Raw genomic sequence first — 17,500 nt, forward strand, 5'->3', positions numbered from 1 at the left:
TACTGTAGGTGACAGGTACATACTGTAGGTGACAGGTATAGACTGTAGGTGACAGGTACATACTGTAGGTGACAGGTATATACTGTAGGTGACAGGTACATACTGTAGGTGACAGGTACATACTGTAGGTGACAGGTACAGACTGTAGGTGACAGGTATAGACTGTAGGTGACAGGTACAGGTATATACTGTAGGTGACAGGTACAGACTGTAGGTGACAGGTACAGACTGTAGGTGACAGGTATATACTGTAGGTGACAGGTACAGACTGTAGGTGACAGGTATAGACTGTAGGTGACAGGTATAGACTGTAGGTGACAGGTATAGACTGTAGGTGACAGGTATAGACTGTAGGTGACAGGTATAGACTGTAGGTGACAGGTATAGACTGTAGGTGACAGGTATAGACTGTAGGTGACAGGTACAGACTGTAGGTGACAGGTACAGACTGTAGGTGACAGGTACAGACTGTAGGTGACAGGTACATACTGTAGGTGACAGGTATAGACTGTAGGTGACAGGTACAGGTAGAGACTGTAGGTGACAGGTATAGACTGTAGGTGACAGGTATAGACTGTAGGTGACAGGTACAGACTGTAGGTGACAGGTATAGACTGTAGGTGACAGGTATAGACTGTAGGTGACAGGTATAGACTGTAGGTGACAGGTATAGACTGTAGGTGACAGGTACAGGTATATACTGTAGGTGACAGGTACGTACTGTAGGTGACAGGTACAGACTGTAGGTGACAGGTACAGACTGTAGGTGACAGGTACAGACTGTAGGTGACAGGTATAGACTGTAGGTGACAGGTACAGACTGTAGGTGACAGGTACGTACTGTAGGTGACAGGTACAGACTGTAGGTGACAGGTATAGACTGTAGGTGACAGGTATAGACTGTAGGTGACAGGTATAGACTGTAGGTGACAGGTAGACTGTAGGTGACAGGTAGACTGTAGGTGACAGGTATAGACTGTAGGTGACGGGTATATACTGTAGGTGACGGGTACAGGCTGTAGGTGACGGGTACAGACTGTAGGTGACAGGTACAGGTATATACTGTAGGTGACAGGTACGTACTGTAGGTGACAGGTACAGACTGTAGGAACAGGTACAGACTGTAGGTGACAGGTACAGACTGTAGGTGACAGGTATAGACTGTAGGTGACGGGTATAGACTGTAGGTGACGGGTATAGACTGTAGGTGACGGGTATAGACTGTAGGTGACAGGTATAGACTGTAGGTGACAGGTACAGGTATATACTGTAGGTGACAGGTACGTACTGTAGGTGACAGGTACAGACTGTAGGAACAGGTACAGACTGTAGGTGACAGGTACAGACTGTAGGTGACAGGTATAGACTGTAGGTGACAGGTACAGACTGTAGGTGACAGGTACGTACTGTAGGTGACAGGTACAGACTGTAGGTGACAGGTATAGACTGTAGGTGACAGGTATAGACTGTAGGTGACAGGTATAGACTGTAGGTGACAGGTAGACTGTAGGTGACAGGTATAGACTGTAGGTGACGGGTATATACTGTAGGTGACGGGTACAGGCTGTAGGTGACGGGTACAGACTGTAGGTGACGGGTATAGACTGTAGGTGACGGGTATAGACTGTAGGTGACGGGTATAGACTGTAGGTGACGGGTATAGACTGTAGGTGACAGGTATAGACTGTAGGTGACAGGTACAGACTGTAGGTGACGGGTACAGACTGTAGGTGACAGGTACAGACTGTAGGTGACAGGTATAGACTGTAGGTGACAGGTACAGACTGTAGGTGACAGGTACGTACTGTAGGTGACAGGTACAGACTGTAGGTGACAGGTATAGACTGTAGGTGACAGGTATAGACTGTAGGTGACAGGTATAGACTGTAGGTGACAGGTATAGACTGTAGGTGACAGGTATAGACTGTAGGTGACAGGTACAGACTGTAGGTGACAGGTACAGACTGTAGGTGACAGGTACAGACTGTAGGTGACAGGTACATACTGTAGGTGACAGGTATAGACTGTAGGTGACAGGTACAGGTAGAGACTGTAGGTGACAGGTATAGACTGTAGGTGACAGGTATAGACTGTAGGTGACAGGTATAGACTGTAGGTGACAGGTACAGACTGTAGGTGACAGGTATAGACTGTAGGTGACAGGTATAGACTGTAGGTGACAGGTACAGACTGTAGGTGACAGGTATAGACTGTAGGTGACAGGTATAGACTGTAGGTGACAGGTACATACTGTAGGTGACAGGTATAGACTGTAGGTGACAGGTATATACTGTAGGTGACAGGTACATACTGTAGGTGACAGGTACAGACTGTAGGTGACAGGTATATACTGTAGGTGACAGGTATATACTGTAGGTGACAGGTATAGACTGTAGGTGACAGGTATAGACTGTAGGTGACAGGTATAGACTGTAGGTGACAGGTATAGACTGTAGGTGACAGGTATAGACTGTAGGTGACAGGTACATACTGTAGGTGACAGGTACATACTGTAGGTGACAGGTACATACTGTAGGTGACAGGTACAGACTGTAGGTGACAGGTATATACTGTAGGTGACAGGTACAGACTGTAGGTGACAGGTACAGACTGTAGGTGACAGGTACAGACTGTAGGTGACAGGTACATACTGTAGGTGACAGGTACATACTGTAGGTGACAGGTACATACTGTAGGTGACAGGTACATACTGTAGGTGACAGGTACATACTGTAGGTGACAGGTACATACTGTAGGTGACAGGTATAGACTGTAGGTGACAGGTACATACTGTAGGTGACAGGTACATACTGTAGGTGACAGGTACATACTGTAGGTGACAGGTACATACTGTAGGTGACAGGTATAGACTGGAGGTGACAGGTATAGACTGGAGGTGACAGGTATAGACTGGAGGTGACAGGTACAGGTATATACTGTAGGTGACAGGTACATACTGTAGGTGACAGGTATAGACTGGAGGTGACAGGTATAGACTGGAGGTGACAGGTACATACTGTAGGTGACAGGTACATACTGTAGGTGACAGGTATAGACTGTAGGTGACAGGTACATACTGTAGGTGACAGGTACATACTGTAGGTGACAGGTACATACTGTAGGTGACAGGTACATACTGTAGGTGACAGGTACATACTGTAGGTGACAGGTACATACTGTAGGTGACAGGTATAGACTGTAGGTGACAGGTACATACTGTAGGTGACAGGTACATACTGTAGGTGACAGGTACATACTGTAGGTGACAGGTACATACTGTAGGTGACAGGTATAGACTGGAGGTGACAGGTATAGACTGGAGGTGACAGGTATAGACTGGAGGTGACAGGTACAGGTATATACTGTAGGTGACAGGTACATACTGTAGGTGACAGGTACATACTGTAGGTGACAGGTATAGACTGGAGGTGACAGGTACAGACTGTAGGTGACAGGTATAGACTGGAGGTGACAGGTACAGACTGTAGGTGACAGGTACATACTGTAGGTGACAGGTATAGACTGGAGGTGACAGGTATAGACTGGAGGTGACAGGTATAGACTGGAGGTGACAGGTACAGGTATATACTGTAGGTGACAGGTACATACTGTAGGTGACAGGTACATACTGTAGGTGACAGGTATAGACTGGAGGTGACAGGTACAGACTGTAGGTGACAGGTATAGACTGGAGGTGACAGGTACATACTGTAGGTGACAGGTATAGACTGTAGGTGACAGGTACATACTGGAGGTGACAGGTATAGACTGGAGGTGACAGGTATATACTGGAGGTGACAGGTACAGGTATGTGCAGGTAACTGCCAAAATAAAGGAAAGACTTGAGTAAATTAGGGATACACAGAAAGCAGGTGTGGGAAAATAAGCAATTCACATCCCATCATGCTTAGGTTTATGTATAAAAATGCTGAGTAAGCGTTGAAAAGAGGGGTGATTGTTCGGGCACGTTTGACAGGACACTTCTGGGAGATTCCAGAGTGGTGCCTGAGACAGCGTTCTCCACCACCATCAACAAAACACCAAATAATGTCATTTCTCGTGGAAGAATGGTGTCGCATCCCTCCAACAGAGTTCCAGACACTTGTAAAATGTTTCCTCTATTTTGGCAGTTACCTGTAGCTGTGTAAGACACATAGAGGTAGATAGAGGTACCATCTTTGCATATGTGATACCGTGGGCAGCGCCACTGAGGACCATCACCATTTTCTTCTACTTTTATGAGTCAGTAAACAAACTAAAAAGGTGCATACTGCCCCCTGGAGGGTGTTGTCTGAACAGGAATAAAGGTTGGTGACTTACTGCCCCCTGGAGGGTGTTGTCTGAACAGGAATAAAGGTTGGTGACTTACTGCCCCCTGGAGGGTGTTGTCTGAACAGGAATAAAGGTTGGTGATTTACTGCCCCCTGGAGGGTGTTGTCTGAACAGGAATAAAGGTTGGTGACTTACTGCCCCCTGGAGGGTGTTGTCTGAACAGGTTTAAAGACAAGGTAGTGATTTACTGCCCCCTGGAGGGTGTTGTCTGAACAGGTTTAAAGACATGGTAGTGATTTACTGCCCCCTGGAGGGTGTTGTCTGAACAGGTTTAAAGACATGGTAGTGATTTACTGCCCCCTGCAGTTAAATATTTTTTTTCTCAGGGGATATAATTCCCTTAGCTGATCCCTCCAGTTGACCAAACTACTTCAAAATGGAGATGGTCCTCAATGACGCTGTCCATACTACAACAGGCTGTGTTGCACGTGAGCTTGTCTATCCAAGTCTATGGTAATAAATGTACAAATAAAATCCATATTTCAGGGGTTAGAGGTCAGTACCTCCAGGATGGCTCGGAGCATGCTGGTGGTTAGGCCCTCCCCCTCCCTCTTCACCAGGCAGCTGCTGATTGGCTGCAGAGAGCCCTGGAGAAGACACACACCCTTTTGACGCTCCGCCTCCTTACACACCAACACACTCTCCCCTAGATGAGATAAAGGGATGAGGGAGAGTGGGGGGGGGGGGGAGAGGGAGGAGGGGGGAAGAAAGGGGGGGTGCGAGAGGGAGAGTGGGGGGGAAACAGGTCGAGACATTTTCAATTGTCTTCCTGTCCTCCACCCCTCCTCAGACACAGAGATGCATTAAATTACTGGGATTGAAATGTTTAATTAATTCTGTGTCCTCACCCCTCTCCTCCATCTCTTTCCCCCTCCTCACCCGGAGTGTCGACTGCCATTGAACATACATTGAGATTAATTCGTCTCAGTGTATGGACGCTATTTCTCTAAAATGGTGATATGGGGTGGCAGGGTAGCCTAGTGGTTAGAGCGTTGGACTAGTAACCGAAAGGTTGTAAGTTCGAATCCCCGAGCTGACAAGGTACAAATCTGTCGTTCTGCCCCTGAACAGGCAGTTAACCCACTGTTCCCAGGCCGTCATTGAAAATAAGAATTTGTTCTTAACTGACTTGCCTAGTAAAATAAAGGTAAAATAAAAAATAAATATGTGTTAGTGCACCAGTACGGTGCAATCTTTACAAATTAGTTACAGAAAATATATACAAACTAATTAATACATACGAATATTCATCCTCCCAGCAGACAAGGGAGACGCTGTTACTGTACATGACTACACTGTCTATGAGACCGAAGTTCCCAGGCAACTGATTGATCAGACATTCTACAAGACTCACTACAAACCCCACAAAACAACTTTTGGCTGTAATGAACAGACCAAGGGCAGGCATAATGGTGACATCACAGGTTATTGGTGCGTAAAAACAGCTCCAAACTGGGAATCTGCCATCCCAAAAATAATGTTCCATTATCTAAATCCCCAGAGGACCAGGTTTGGCAGGAGGCAGGAAGAAGGTTCAAATCAAATTGTATTGGTCACATACACATATTTAGCAGATGTTATTGCGGGAGTAGTGAAATGCTTGTGTTCCCAGCTCCAACAGTGCAGTAGTATCTAACAATTCACAACAATACACACAAATTTCAAAATAAAATAATGGAATTAAGAAATATATAAACATTAGGACGAGCCATGTCGGGGTAGCATTGACTAAAATACAGTAGAATAAATACTGTATAGACATATGAAATGTGTAAATGTATGTAAACGTCATTAAGGTGACCAGTGTTCCAGTGTTAAGGTGACCAGTGTTCCAGTATTAAGGTGACCGGTGTTCCAGTATTAAGGTGACCAGTGTTAAGGTGACCAGTGTTCCAGTGTTAAGGTGACCAGTGTTAAGGTGACCAGTGTTCCAGTATTAAGGTGACCAGTGTTAAGGTGACCAGTGTTCCAGTATTAAGGTGACCAGTGTTCCAGCATTAAGGTGACCAGTGTTCCAGTATTAAGGTGACCAGTGTTCCAGTATTAAGGTGACCAGTGTTCCAGTATTAAGGTGACCAGTGTTCCAGTATTAAGGTGACCAGTGTTCCAGTATTAAGGTGACCAGTGTTCCAGCATTAAGGTGACCAGTGTTCCAGTATTAAGGTGACCAGTGTTCCAGTATTAAGGTGACCAGTGTTAAGGTGACCAGTGTTCCAGTGTTAAGGTGACCAGTGTTAAGGTGACCAGTGTTCCAGTATTAAGGTGACCAGTGTTAAGGTGACCAGTGTTCCAGTATTAAGGTGACCAGTGTTCCAGCATTAAGGTGACCAGTGTTCCAGTATTAAGGTGACCAGTGTTCCAGTATTAAGGTGACCAGTGTTCCAGTATTAAGGTGACCAGTGTTCCAGCGTTAAGGTGACCAGTGTTCCAGCATTAAGGTGACCAGTGTTCCAGCATTAAGGTGACCAGTGTTCCAGTATTAAGGTGACCAGTGTTCCAGTATTAAGGTGACCAGTGTTCCAGCATTAAGGTGACCAGTGATCCAGCATTAAGGTGACCAGTGTTCCGGCATTAAGGTGACCAGTGTTCCGGTATTAAGGTGACCAGTGTTCCGGTATTAAGGTGACCAGTGTTCCGGTATTAAGGTGACCAGTGTTCCGGTATTAAGGTGACCAGTGTTCCAGTATTAAGGTGACCAGTGTTCCAGTATTAAGGTGACCAGTGTTCCAGCATTAAGGTGACCAGTGTTCCAGTATTAAGGTGACCAGTGTTCCAGTATTAAGGTGACCAGTGTTCCAGCGTTAAGGTGACCAGTGTTCCAGTATTAAGGTGACCAGTGTTCCAGTATTAAGGTGACCAGTGTTCCAGCATTAAGGTGACCAGTGTTCCAGCATTAAGGTGACCAGTGTTCCAGTATTAAGGTGACCAGTGTTCCAGTATTAAGGTGACCAGTGTTCCAGCATTAAGGTGACCAGTGTTCCAGCATTAAGGTGACCAGTGTTAAGGTGACCAGTGTTCCAGCATTAAGGTGACCAGTGTTCCAGTGTTAAGGTGACCAGTGTTCCAGTATTAAGGTGACCAGTGATCCAGCATTAAGGTGACCAGTGATCCAGCATTAAGGTGACCAGTGTTCCAGCATTAAGGTGACCAGTGTTAAGGTGACCAGTGTTCCAGCATTAAGGTGACCAGTGTTCCAGCGTTAAGGTGACCAGTGTTCCAGTATTAAGGTGACCAGTGTTCCAGCATTAAGGTGACCAGTGTTCCAGCATTAAGGTGACCAGTGTTCCAGCATTAAGGTGACCAGTGTTCCAGTATTAAGGTGACCAGTGTTCCAGTATTAAGGTGACCAGTGTTCCAGTATTAAGGTGACCAGTGTTCCAGTATTAAGGTGACCAGTGTTCCAGCATTAAGGTGACCAGTGTTCCAGTATTAAGGTGACCAGTGTTCCAGCATTAATTCATTGCGATAATTGAGAATTTCAATAAGCATTTCTCTACGGCTGGCCATGCGTTCCACCTGGCTACCCCTACCCCGGTCAACTGCCCGGCACCCTCCACAGCAACCCGCCAAAGCCCCCACCATTTCTCCTTTACCCAAATCCAGATAGCTGGTGTTCTGAAAGAGCTGCAAAATCTGGACACCTACAAATCAGCCGGGCTAGACAATCTGGACCCTCTCTTTCTAAAATTATCTGCCAAAATTGTTGCAACCCCTATTACTATCCTGTTCAACCTCTCTTTCGTATCGTCTGAGATCCCCAAAGATTTAAAGCTGCCGCGGTCATCCCCCTCTTCGAAGGGGGAGACACTCTTGACCCAAACTGCTACAGACCTATATCTATCCTGCCCTGCCTTTCTAAGGTCTTCGAAAGCCAAGTCAACAAACAGATTACCGACCATTTCGAATCCCATCATACCTTCTCCGTTAGGCAATCTGGTTTCAGAGCTGGTCATGGGTGCACCTCAGCCACGCTCAAGGTCCTAAACGATATCATAACCGCCATCGATCAGAGACAATACTGTGCAGCTGTATTCATCAACCTGGCTAGGGCTTCGACTCTGTCAATCACCACATTCTTATGCAGACTCAACAGCCTTGGTTTCTCAAATGACTGCCTCGCCTGGTTCACCAACTACTTCTCTGATGGAGTTCAGTGTGTCAAATCGGAGGGTCTGCTGTCCGGACCTCTGGCAGTCTCTATGGGGTTGCTACAGGGTTCAATTCTCGGACCGACTCTCTTCTCTGTATACATCAATGATGTCGTTCTTGCTGCTGGTGAGTCTCTGATCCACCTCTACGCAGACAACACCATTCTGTATTCTTCTGGCCCTTCTTTGCACACTTTGTTAACAACCCTCCAGGCAAGCTTCAATGCCATACAACTCTCCTTCCGTGGCCTACAACTTCTCTTAAATGCAAGTAAAACTAAATGCATGCTCTTCAACCAATCGCTGCCCGCCGATGCCCGCCCGCCTAGCATCACTACTCTGGACGGTTCTGACTTAGAATATGTGGACAACTACAAATACCTAGGTGTCTGGTTAGACTGTAAACTCTCCTTCCAGACTCACATTAAGCATCTCCAATCCAAAGTTAAATCTAGAATTGGCTTCCTATTTCGCAAAGCATTCTTCACTCATGCTGCCAAACATACCATTGTAAAACTGACCATCCTACCAATCCTCGACTTTGTGCGATGTAATTGACAAAATAGCCCCCAACACTCTACTCAACAAATTGAATGCAGTCTATCACAGTGCCATCTGTTTCGTCACCAAAGCCCCATATATTACCCACCACTGCGACCTGTACGCTCTCGTTGGCTGGCCCTCACTACACACTCATCGCCAAACCCACTGGCTTCAGGTCATCTACAAGTCTCTGATAGGTAAGGCCCCGCCTTATCTCAGCTCACTGGTCACCATAGCAGCATCCACCCGTAGCACTTGCTCCAGCAGGTATATCTCTCGTCACCCCCAAAGCCAATTCCAGATTGGCCGCCTCTCCTTCCAGTTCTCTGCTGCCAATGGCTGGAACGAACTGCAAAAATCACTGAAGCTGGAGACTCACATCTCCCTCACTAGCTTTAAGCACCAGCTCTCTGAGCAGCTCACAGATCACTGTACCTGTACATAGCCCATCTGTAAACAGCCCATCTATCTACCTCATCCCCATACTGTATTTATTTATTTATTTATCGTGCTCCTTTGCACCCCAGTATCTCTACTTGCACATTCATCTTCTGCACATTCTACCATTCCAGTGTGTAATTGGTATATTGTAATTACTTCACCACCATGGCCTACTTATTACCTTATACCTCCCTTATCCTACCTCATTTGCTCTGTACATAGACTTTTTTCAACTGTATGATTGACTGTATGTTTTGTTTATTCCATGTGTAACTCTGTGTTGTTGTATGTGTCGAACTGCTTTGCTTTATTCTTGGTCAGGTCTCAGTTGTAAATGAGAACTTGTTCTCAACTGGCCTACCTGGTTAAATAAAGGTGAAATAAAATAACAAATAAAATGAAGATGACCTGTGTCCATTATTAAAGTGACCGGCTTCCCTGGGGGGGGGTCTGGTCCAACTCAATGTGTCATAATAAAAAATGCACCTCCGCTACTAAGTTAAAAATAATTTCACATGACCCTCCCCAACTCAAAGAATTAATATCAAAAGTTTAAAAAGTTTACGACCACAAATAACAATAACTGCAGCGACCCTGTACTTATAATTGTGGATATCGGCTTTGCCACTTCAGTCGATGCCACGCAGGCCTATGGGCAAGAAGGTGGAGGGTTCACCGACCACCAAAGACTCCCTGTCTGTTTCATTAGACTAGACGCAGGCCTACAGCGAGAAGGTGGAGGGTTCACCGACCACCAAAGACTCCCTGTCTGTTTCATTAGACTATGATCAGAGCCGGCTGCACACAATCAGCTAGGGGGAAATCAGATCTTCTAAATTTTCATGCCTTTTATAATTATATAAAAAATATGCAATATATATATAAAATATATACATATATAAAATATATGCAACGCATATTCCACCAACAGGTTTCTGTGCCAATGCACCACACAACCAATAAACAAAGCATACCGACTTTAGGCACTTCGATATCATGCTTTGCGCTTTTTAACACCACAATAAATTGACTACAATATACAGTACCAGTCAAAGGTTTGGACACATCATTAAAAGGTTTTTTCTTTATTTGTATTATTTTCTACTAGAATAAAAGTGAAGACATATGGAATCATGAAGTAACCAAAAAAGTGTAAAACAAATCAAAATATATTTCTTATATTTGAGATTCTTAAAAGCAGCCAACCTTTGCCTCCTTCATGACAGCTTTGCACACTCTTGGCATTCTCTCAACCAGCTTCCAGCCACCTGGAATGCATTTCAATTAACAGGTGTGCCTTGTTAAACCTTCATTTGTGTAATTTCTTTCCATCTTAACGCGTTTGAGCCAATCAGTTGTGTTGTGACAAGGTAGGGCTGATATACAGAAGACAGCCCTATTTGGTAAAAGACCAAGTCCATATCATGGCAAAAACAGCTCAAATAAGCAAAGAGAAATGACAGTCCATCATTAATTTAAGACATGAAGATCAGTCAACACAGAACATTTCAAGAACTTTTAATGTTCCTTCAAGTGCAGTAGCAGAAACCATCAAGTGCTATGATGAAACTGTCTCTCATGAGGACGACCACAGGAAAGGAAGACCCAGAGTTACCTCTGCTGTAGAGGATAAGTTCATCAGAGTTACCAGCCTCAAAAAATTGTAGCCCAAATAAATGCTAAGTAACAGACACATCTCAACATCAACTGTTCAGAGGAGAATCAGGCCGTCATGGTCAAAATGCTGCAAAGAAACCACTACTAAAAGGACACCAATGAGAAGAAGAGACTTGCTTGGGCCAAGAAACACGAGCAGTGGAAATATGTTCTTTGACCAAATTTGAGATTTTTGTTTCCAACCTCCATGTCTTGGTGAGACGAAAAGTACTTGAACGGATGATCTCTGCATGTTTGGTTCCCACCGTGAAGCATGGAGGAGGCGGTGTGATGGTGCATTGCTGGTGACACTGGCAGTGATTAATTTAGAATTCAAGGCACACCTAACCAGCATGGCTACCACAGCATTCTGCAACAATACGCCGTCCCATCTGCTTTGCGCTTAGTGGGATCATTTGTTTTTCAACAAGACAATGACCCAACACACCTCCAGGCTGTGTAAGGGCCATTTCACAAAGGAGAGTGATGGAGTGCTGCATCAGATGACCTGGCCTCCACAATCACCTGACCGTAACCCCATTGAGATGGTTTGGGATCCATTGGACCGCAGAGTGAAGGAAAAGCAGCCAAAAAGTGCTCAGCATATGTGGGAACTCCTTCAAGACTGTTGGAAAAGCATTCTTGTTGTAGCTGGTTGAGAGGATGCCAAAGGTGTGCAAATCTGTCATTAAGGCAAAGGGTGGCTACTTTGAAGAATCTTACAGGTAAAATATATTTTGAATTGTTTAACACTTTTTTTGGTTACATACCTTCGCCCCAGTCTGAGGTCCTGACCGCTCTAGAGCAGGTTTTCATCAAAGATCTCTGTACTTTGCTTCGTTCATCTTTCCCTCGATCCTGACTAGTCTCCCAGTCCCTGCCACTGACAATAATCCCCACAGCATGATGCTGCCACCACCATGCTTCAACGTAGGGATGGTGCCAGGTTTCCTCCAGATGTGACGCTTGGTGTTCAGGCCAAGGAATTCAATCTTGGTTTCATCAGACCAGAGAATCTTGAGTCTTTAGGTGCCTCTTGGCAAACTTCAAGCTTTTGTCTGGCCACTCTACCATAAAAGCCTGATTGGTGGAGTGCTGCAGAGATGGTTGTCCTTCTGGCCAAGGCCCTTCTCCCTTGATTGCTAAGTTTGGCCGGGCGGCCAGCTCTAGGAAGAGTCTTGGTGGTTCCAAACTTCTTCCATTTAAGAATGATAGAGACACTGTGTTCTTGGGCATCTTCAATGCTGCCGAAATGTTTTGGTACCCTTCCCCAGATATGTGCCTCAACACAATCCTGTCTCAGAGCTCTACGGACAATTTATTTCGACATCAAGGCTTAGTTTTTGCTCTGACATGCACTGCCAACTGTGGGACCTTATATAGACAGGTGGGTGCCTTTCCAAATCATGTCCAATAAATTGAATTTCACTCCAGCAGTGGAAGGAAGGCTGGGTATTCACTCCAGCAGTGGAAGGAAGGCTGGGTATTCACTCCAGCAGTGGAAGGAAGGCTGGGTATTCACTCCAGCAGTGGAAGGAAGGCTGGGTATTCGCTCCAGCAGTGGAAGGAATGCTGGGTATTCACTCCAGCAGTGGAAGGAAGGCTGGGTATTCGCTCCAGCAGTGGAAGGAATGCTGGGTATTCACTCCAGCAGTGGAAGGAAGGCTGGGTATTCACTCCAGCAGTGGAAGGAAGGCTGGGTATTCACTCCAGCAGTGGAAGGAATGCTGGGTATTCACTCCAGCAGTGGAAGGAAGGCTGGGTATTCACTCCAGCAGTGGAAGGAAGGCTGGGTATTCACTCCAGCAGTGGAAGGAAGGCTGGGTATTCACTCCAGCAGTGGAAGGAAGGCTGGGTATTCACTCCAGCAGTGGAAGGAAGGCTGGGTATTCACTCCAGCAGTGGAAGGAATGCTGGGTATTCGCTCCAGCAGTGGAAGGAATGCTGGGTATTCGCTCCAGCAGTGGAAGGAATGCTGGGTATTCGCTCCAGCAGTGGAAGGAATGCTGGGTATTCACTCCAGCAGTGGAAGGAATGCTGGGTATTCGCTCCAGCAGTGGAAGGAATGCTGGGTATTCACTCCAGCAGTGGAAGGAATGCTGGGTATTCACTCCAGCAGTGGAAGGAATGCTGGGTATTCACTCCAGCAGTGGAAGGAATGCTGGGTATTCACTCCAGCAGTGGAAGGAATGCTGGGTATTCACTCCAGCCGTGGAAGGAATGCTGGGTATTCACTCCAGCAGTGGAAGGAATCCTCCCCCTATGGTCCCCTCCTCAGTGGAAGGAATGCTGGGTATTCACTCCAGCCGTGGAAGGAATGCTGGGTATTCGCTCCAGCAGTGGAAGGAATGCTGGGTATTCACTCCAGCAGTGGAAGGAATGCTGGGTATTCACTCCAGCAGTGGAAGGAATGCTGGGTATTTACTCCAGCAGTGGAAGGAATGCTGGGTATTCACTCCAGCAGTTGTTGTTCAGAGGAAAACTCGTTCAGGGAATCAGACAGAATTCATCATGAATAAGGAATATGTTAATTTACTCAGTGTCGACTCCCATCCTCCCTCCCCCTCCTCATCGACTCCCATCCTCCCCTCCTCCCCTCAGAACTCCATCCTCCCCCCTCAGTGTCGACTCCCATACTCCCATCCTCCCCCTCAGTGTAAACCCCTTTCTAGGTGGCAACTAAGTCGACTCCCAAAAAACAAACAATTTAATATGGCTCCACTTCCTTAGAAAATGAATACAAACAAGAACAGGTTCTAACCAGATCTCACAGCCTGTACCCCTCCCCCTCAGATAGAGGTCGACTCCCATCCTCTTTAAAATGAGAGGACACAAGCCAGGTTTTCAGATAGTGCCTGTAATAATTCACCCTCAGTGTCGAAACTCCCATCCTCTGTGTCGACTTCCTCAGTGGCCTGTAGATAGTGAGCCAGTGTAATAATTCACTCCTCTGTGTGAAAGAGGTTACTGAAAGACTGTGGAATCCTGACCAGTGTAATAGTAGCGTAAATCCTCAGTGACTATGCCCTAGTGTGACTCCCATCCTCCCCCTGTGGCTCCCATCCTCCCCCTCAGTGTCGACTGTCCCTCCCCTCAGTGGACTCCCATCCTTCTCCCCCCCCCTCTCACTCCCCCTCCTCAGTGTCGACTCCCATCCTCCCCTCAGTGTCGACTCCCATCCTCCCCCCCTCATCCTCCCATCCTCCCCCCCTCCCATCCCCCCCTCAGTGTCGACTCCCATCCTCCCCCTCAGTGTCGACTCCCATCCTCCTCAGTGTCGACTCCCATCTCCCCTCCTCAGTGTCGACTCCCATCCTCCCCCCCCTCAGTGTCCTCCCAGTGTCCTCCCCCTCCCCCCTCAGTGTCCACTCCCATCCTCCCCCCCTCAGTGTCGACTCCCATCCTCCCCCTCCTCAGTGTCGACTCCCATCCTCCCCCTCAGTGTCGACTCCCATCCTCCCCCCCTCAGTGTCGACTCCCATCCTCCCCCCCTCAGTGTGTCGACTCCCCATCCCCTCCCCCTCAGTGTCGACCCATCCTCCCCCCTCCTCAGTGTCGACTCCCATCCTCCCCCCCTCAGTGTCGACTCCCATCCTCCTCCCCCTCCTCAGTGTCGACTCCCATCCCCCCCCTCCCAGTGTCGACTCCCATCCCCTCCTCAGTGTCGACTCCCATCCCTCCCCCTCAGTGTCGACTCCCATCCTCCCCCTCAGTGTCGACTCCCATCCCCCTCCTCAGTGTCGACTCCCATCCTCCCCTCAGTGTCGACTCCCACCCCCTCCCCCTCAGTGTCGACTCCCATCCCCCTCCTCAGTGTCGACTCCCATCCTCCCCCTCCTCAGTGTCGACTCCCATCCTCCCCTCAGTGTCGACTCCCATCCTCCCCCTCAGTGTCGACTCCCATCCTCCCCCCCTCAGTGTCGACTCCCATCCTCCCCCTCAGTGTCGACTCCCATCCCCCTCCTCAGTGTCGACTCCCATCCTCCCCTCAGTGTCGACTCCCATCCCCCTCCTCAGTGTCGACTCCCATCCTCCCCCCCTCAGTGTCGACTCCCATCCTCCCCCTCAGTGTCGACTCCCATCCCCCCCTCAGTGTCGACTCCCATCCCCTCAGTGTCCTCCTTCCCCTCCTCCCCTCAGTGTCGACTCCCATCCTCCCCCCCTCCCATCCATCCCCCTCAGTGTCGACTCCCATCCTCCCCTCCTCAGTGTCGACTCCCATCCTCCCCCTCAGTGTCGACTCCCATCCTCCCCCTCCTCAGTGTCGACTCCCATCCCCCCCCTCATCCTCCCCCTCAGTGTCGACTCCCATCCTCCCCCTCAATGTCGACTCCCATCCCCCTCCTCAGTGTCGACTCCCATCCTCCCCCTCAATGACTCCCATCCCCCTCCTCAGTGTCGACTCCCATCCCCCTCCTCAGTGTCGACTCCCATCCTCCCCTCCTCAGTGTCGACTCCCCATCCTCCCCCTCAGTGTCGACTCCCATCCTCCCCCTCAGTGTCGACTCCCATCCCCCCCTCAGTGTCGACTCCCATCCCATCAGTGTCGACTCCCATCCCCCCTCCTCAGTGTCGACTCCCATCCCCCTCCTCAGTGTCGACTCCCATCCCCCCTCCTCAGTGTCGACTCCCATCCCCCCTCCTCAGTGTCGACTCCCATCCCCCTCCTCAGTGTCGACTCCCATCCTCCCCCTCAGTGTCGATCCTCCCCCTCCCATCCATCCCCCCCCAGTGTCACTCCCATCAGTGTCGACTCCCATCCTCCCCCTCAGTGTCCCCCTCCTCCCAGTGTCGACTCCCATCCCCCCCCTCAGTGTCGACTCCCATCCTCCCCCTCAATGTCGACTCCCATCCCCCTCGACTCCCCTCAGTGTCGACTCCCATCCCCCCCCTCAGTGTCGACTCCCATCCCTCCCCCTCAGTGTCGACTCCCATCCCCCCCTCAGTGTCCTCTCCCATCCTCCCCCCTCAGTGTCGACTCCCATCCTCCCCCCCCTCAGTGTCGACTCCCACCCCTCCCCCCTCAGTGTCCATCCTCCCCCTCAGTGTCGACTCCCATCCTCCCCCTCAGTGTCGACTCCCATCCTCCCCCTCAGTGTCGACTCCCATCCTCCCCCTCAGTGTCGACTCCCATCCTCCCCTCAGTGTCGACTCCCATCCCCCCCCTCAGTGTCGACTCCCATCCTCCCCCTCAGTGTCGACTCCCTCCCCTCCTCCCATCCCCCCTCAGTGTCGACTCCCATCCTCCTCCCCCCTCCCCCTCAGTGTCGACTCCCATCCTCCCCCCCACTCCTCCCCCCTCAGTGTCGACTCCCACCCTCCCCCTCAGTGTCGACTCCCACCCCCCTCAGTGTCGACTCCCATCCTCCCCCCCTCAGTGTCGACTCCCATCCTCCCCCCTCAGTGTCGACTCCCATCCTCCCCCTCCCTCATCCATCCTCCCCTCCCTCCCCCTCAGTGTCGACTCCCATCCTCCCCCTCCACTCCCATCCTCCCCTCAGTGTCGACTCCCATCCTCCCCCCCCTCCCTCCCCCTCAGTGTCGACTCCCATCCTCCCCTCAGTGCTCCCACTCCCCCCCCCTCAGTGTCGACTCCCATCCTCCCCCCTCAGTGTCGACTCCCATCCTCCCCCTCAGTGTCGACTCCCATCCTCCCCCTCAGTGTCGACTCCCATCCTCCCCCTCCTCACCCTCAGTGTCGACTCCCATCCTCCCGGCGCGTCCGGCCATCTGTCTGTAGGTCAGGGGGTCGAGCAGACGGCCATTAAAGGTCGGAGTTCGTATGATAACCCTACGTGCAGGCAGGTTGACCCCCGATGACAAGGTTGAGGTCGCCGCCAACACTCTGACCACGCCCCCTCGGAATGCTCCCTCCAACACGTCTCGCTCATCAAACGTCAAACCTGCAGAGAGCAGTGTTAACATTAACATTACAATGGTGTGTTTTGTGTGCTGTCTGTCTGTGTGTGTGAGGTCTGTCTGTGTGTGTGCTGTCTGTGTGTGTGCTGTCTGTGTGTGTGTGTGAGGTCTGTCTGTGTGTGTGAGGTCTGTCTGTGTGTGTGAGGTCTGTCTGTGTGTGTGAGGTCTGTCTGTGTGTATGCTGTCTGTGTGTGTGTGTGAGGTCTGTCTGTGTGTGTGAGGTCTGTCTGTGTGTGTGAGGTCTGTCTGTCTGCCTGAGGTCTGTCTGTCTGCTGTCTGTCTGTCTGCTGTCTGTCTGTGTGTTGTCTGTCTGCGTGTTGTCTGTCTGCCTGTCTGTGTAAGGTCTGTCTGTGTGTGTGAGGTCTGTCTGTCTGTGTGCTGTCTGTGTGGGGTCTGTCTGTCTGCCTGTCTGTGTGAGGTCTGTCTGTCTGTGTGCTGTCTGTGTGGGGTCTGTCTGTCTG

The 17,500-nt window shown here is 49.3% G+C and overlaps 1 protein-coding gene across 1 annotated transcript in view; it reads right to left on the bottom strand.

Annotated features, from left to right (window-relative positions):
- Positions 1–4,814: 4,814 nt before the first annotated feature.
- Positions 4,815–17,500, bottom strand: part of LOC135532161 (DNA polymerase theta-like) — a 14,621-nt gene continuing 1,935 nt past the window's right edge. The window contains exons 4-5 of the mRNA XM_064959781.1: positions 16,811–17,023; positions 4,815–4,978 (exon numbers count right to left, since the gene is read on the bottom strand). Of these exons, the coding sequence (XP_064815853.1) occupies positions 4,815–4,978; positions 16,811–17,023 (377 nt within the window). The remainder of the gene's footprint in view (positions 4,979–16,810; positions 17,024–17,500) is intronic.

This window comes from Oncorhynchus masou, unplaced genomic scaffold (assembly GCF_036934945.1).
Source record: "Oncorhynchus masou masou isolate Uvic2021 unplaced genomic scaffold, UVic_Omas_1.1 unplaced_scaffold_1749, whole genome shotgun sequence".
In the NCBI taxonomy this organism is placed as follows: Eukaryota; Metazoa; Chordata; class Actinopteri; order Salmoniformes; family Salmonidae; genus Oncorhynchus; species Oncorhynchus masou.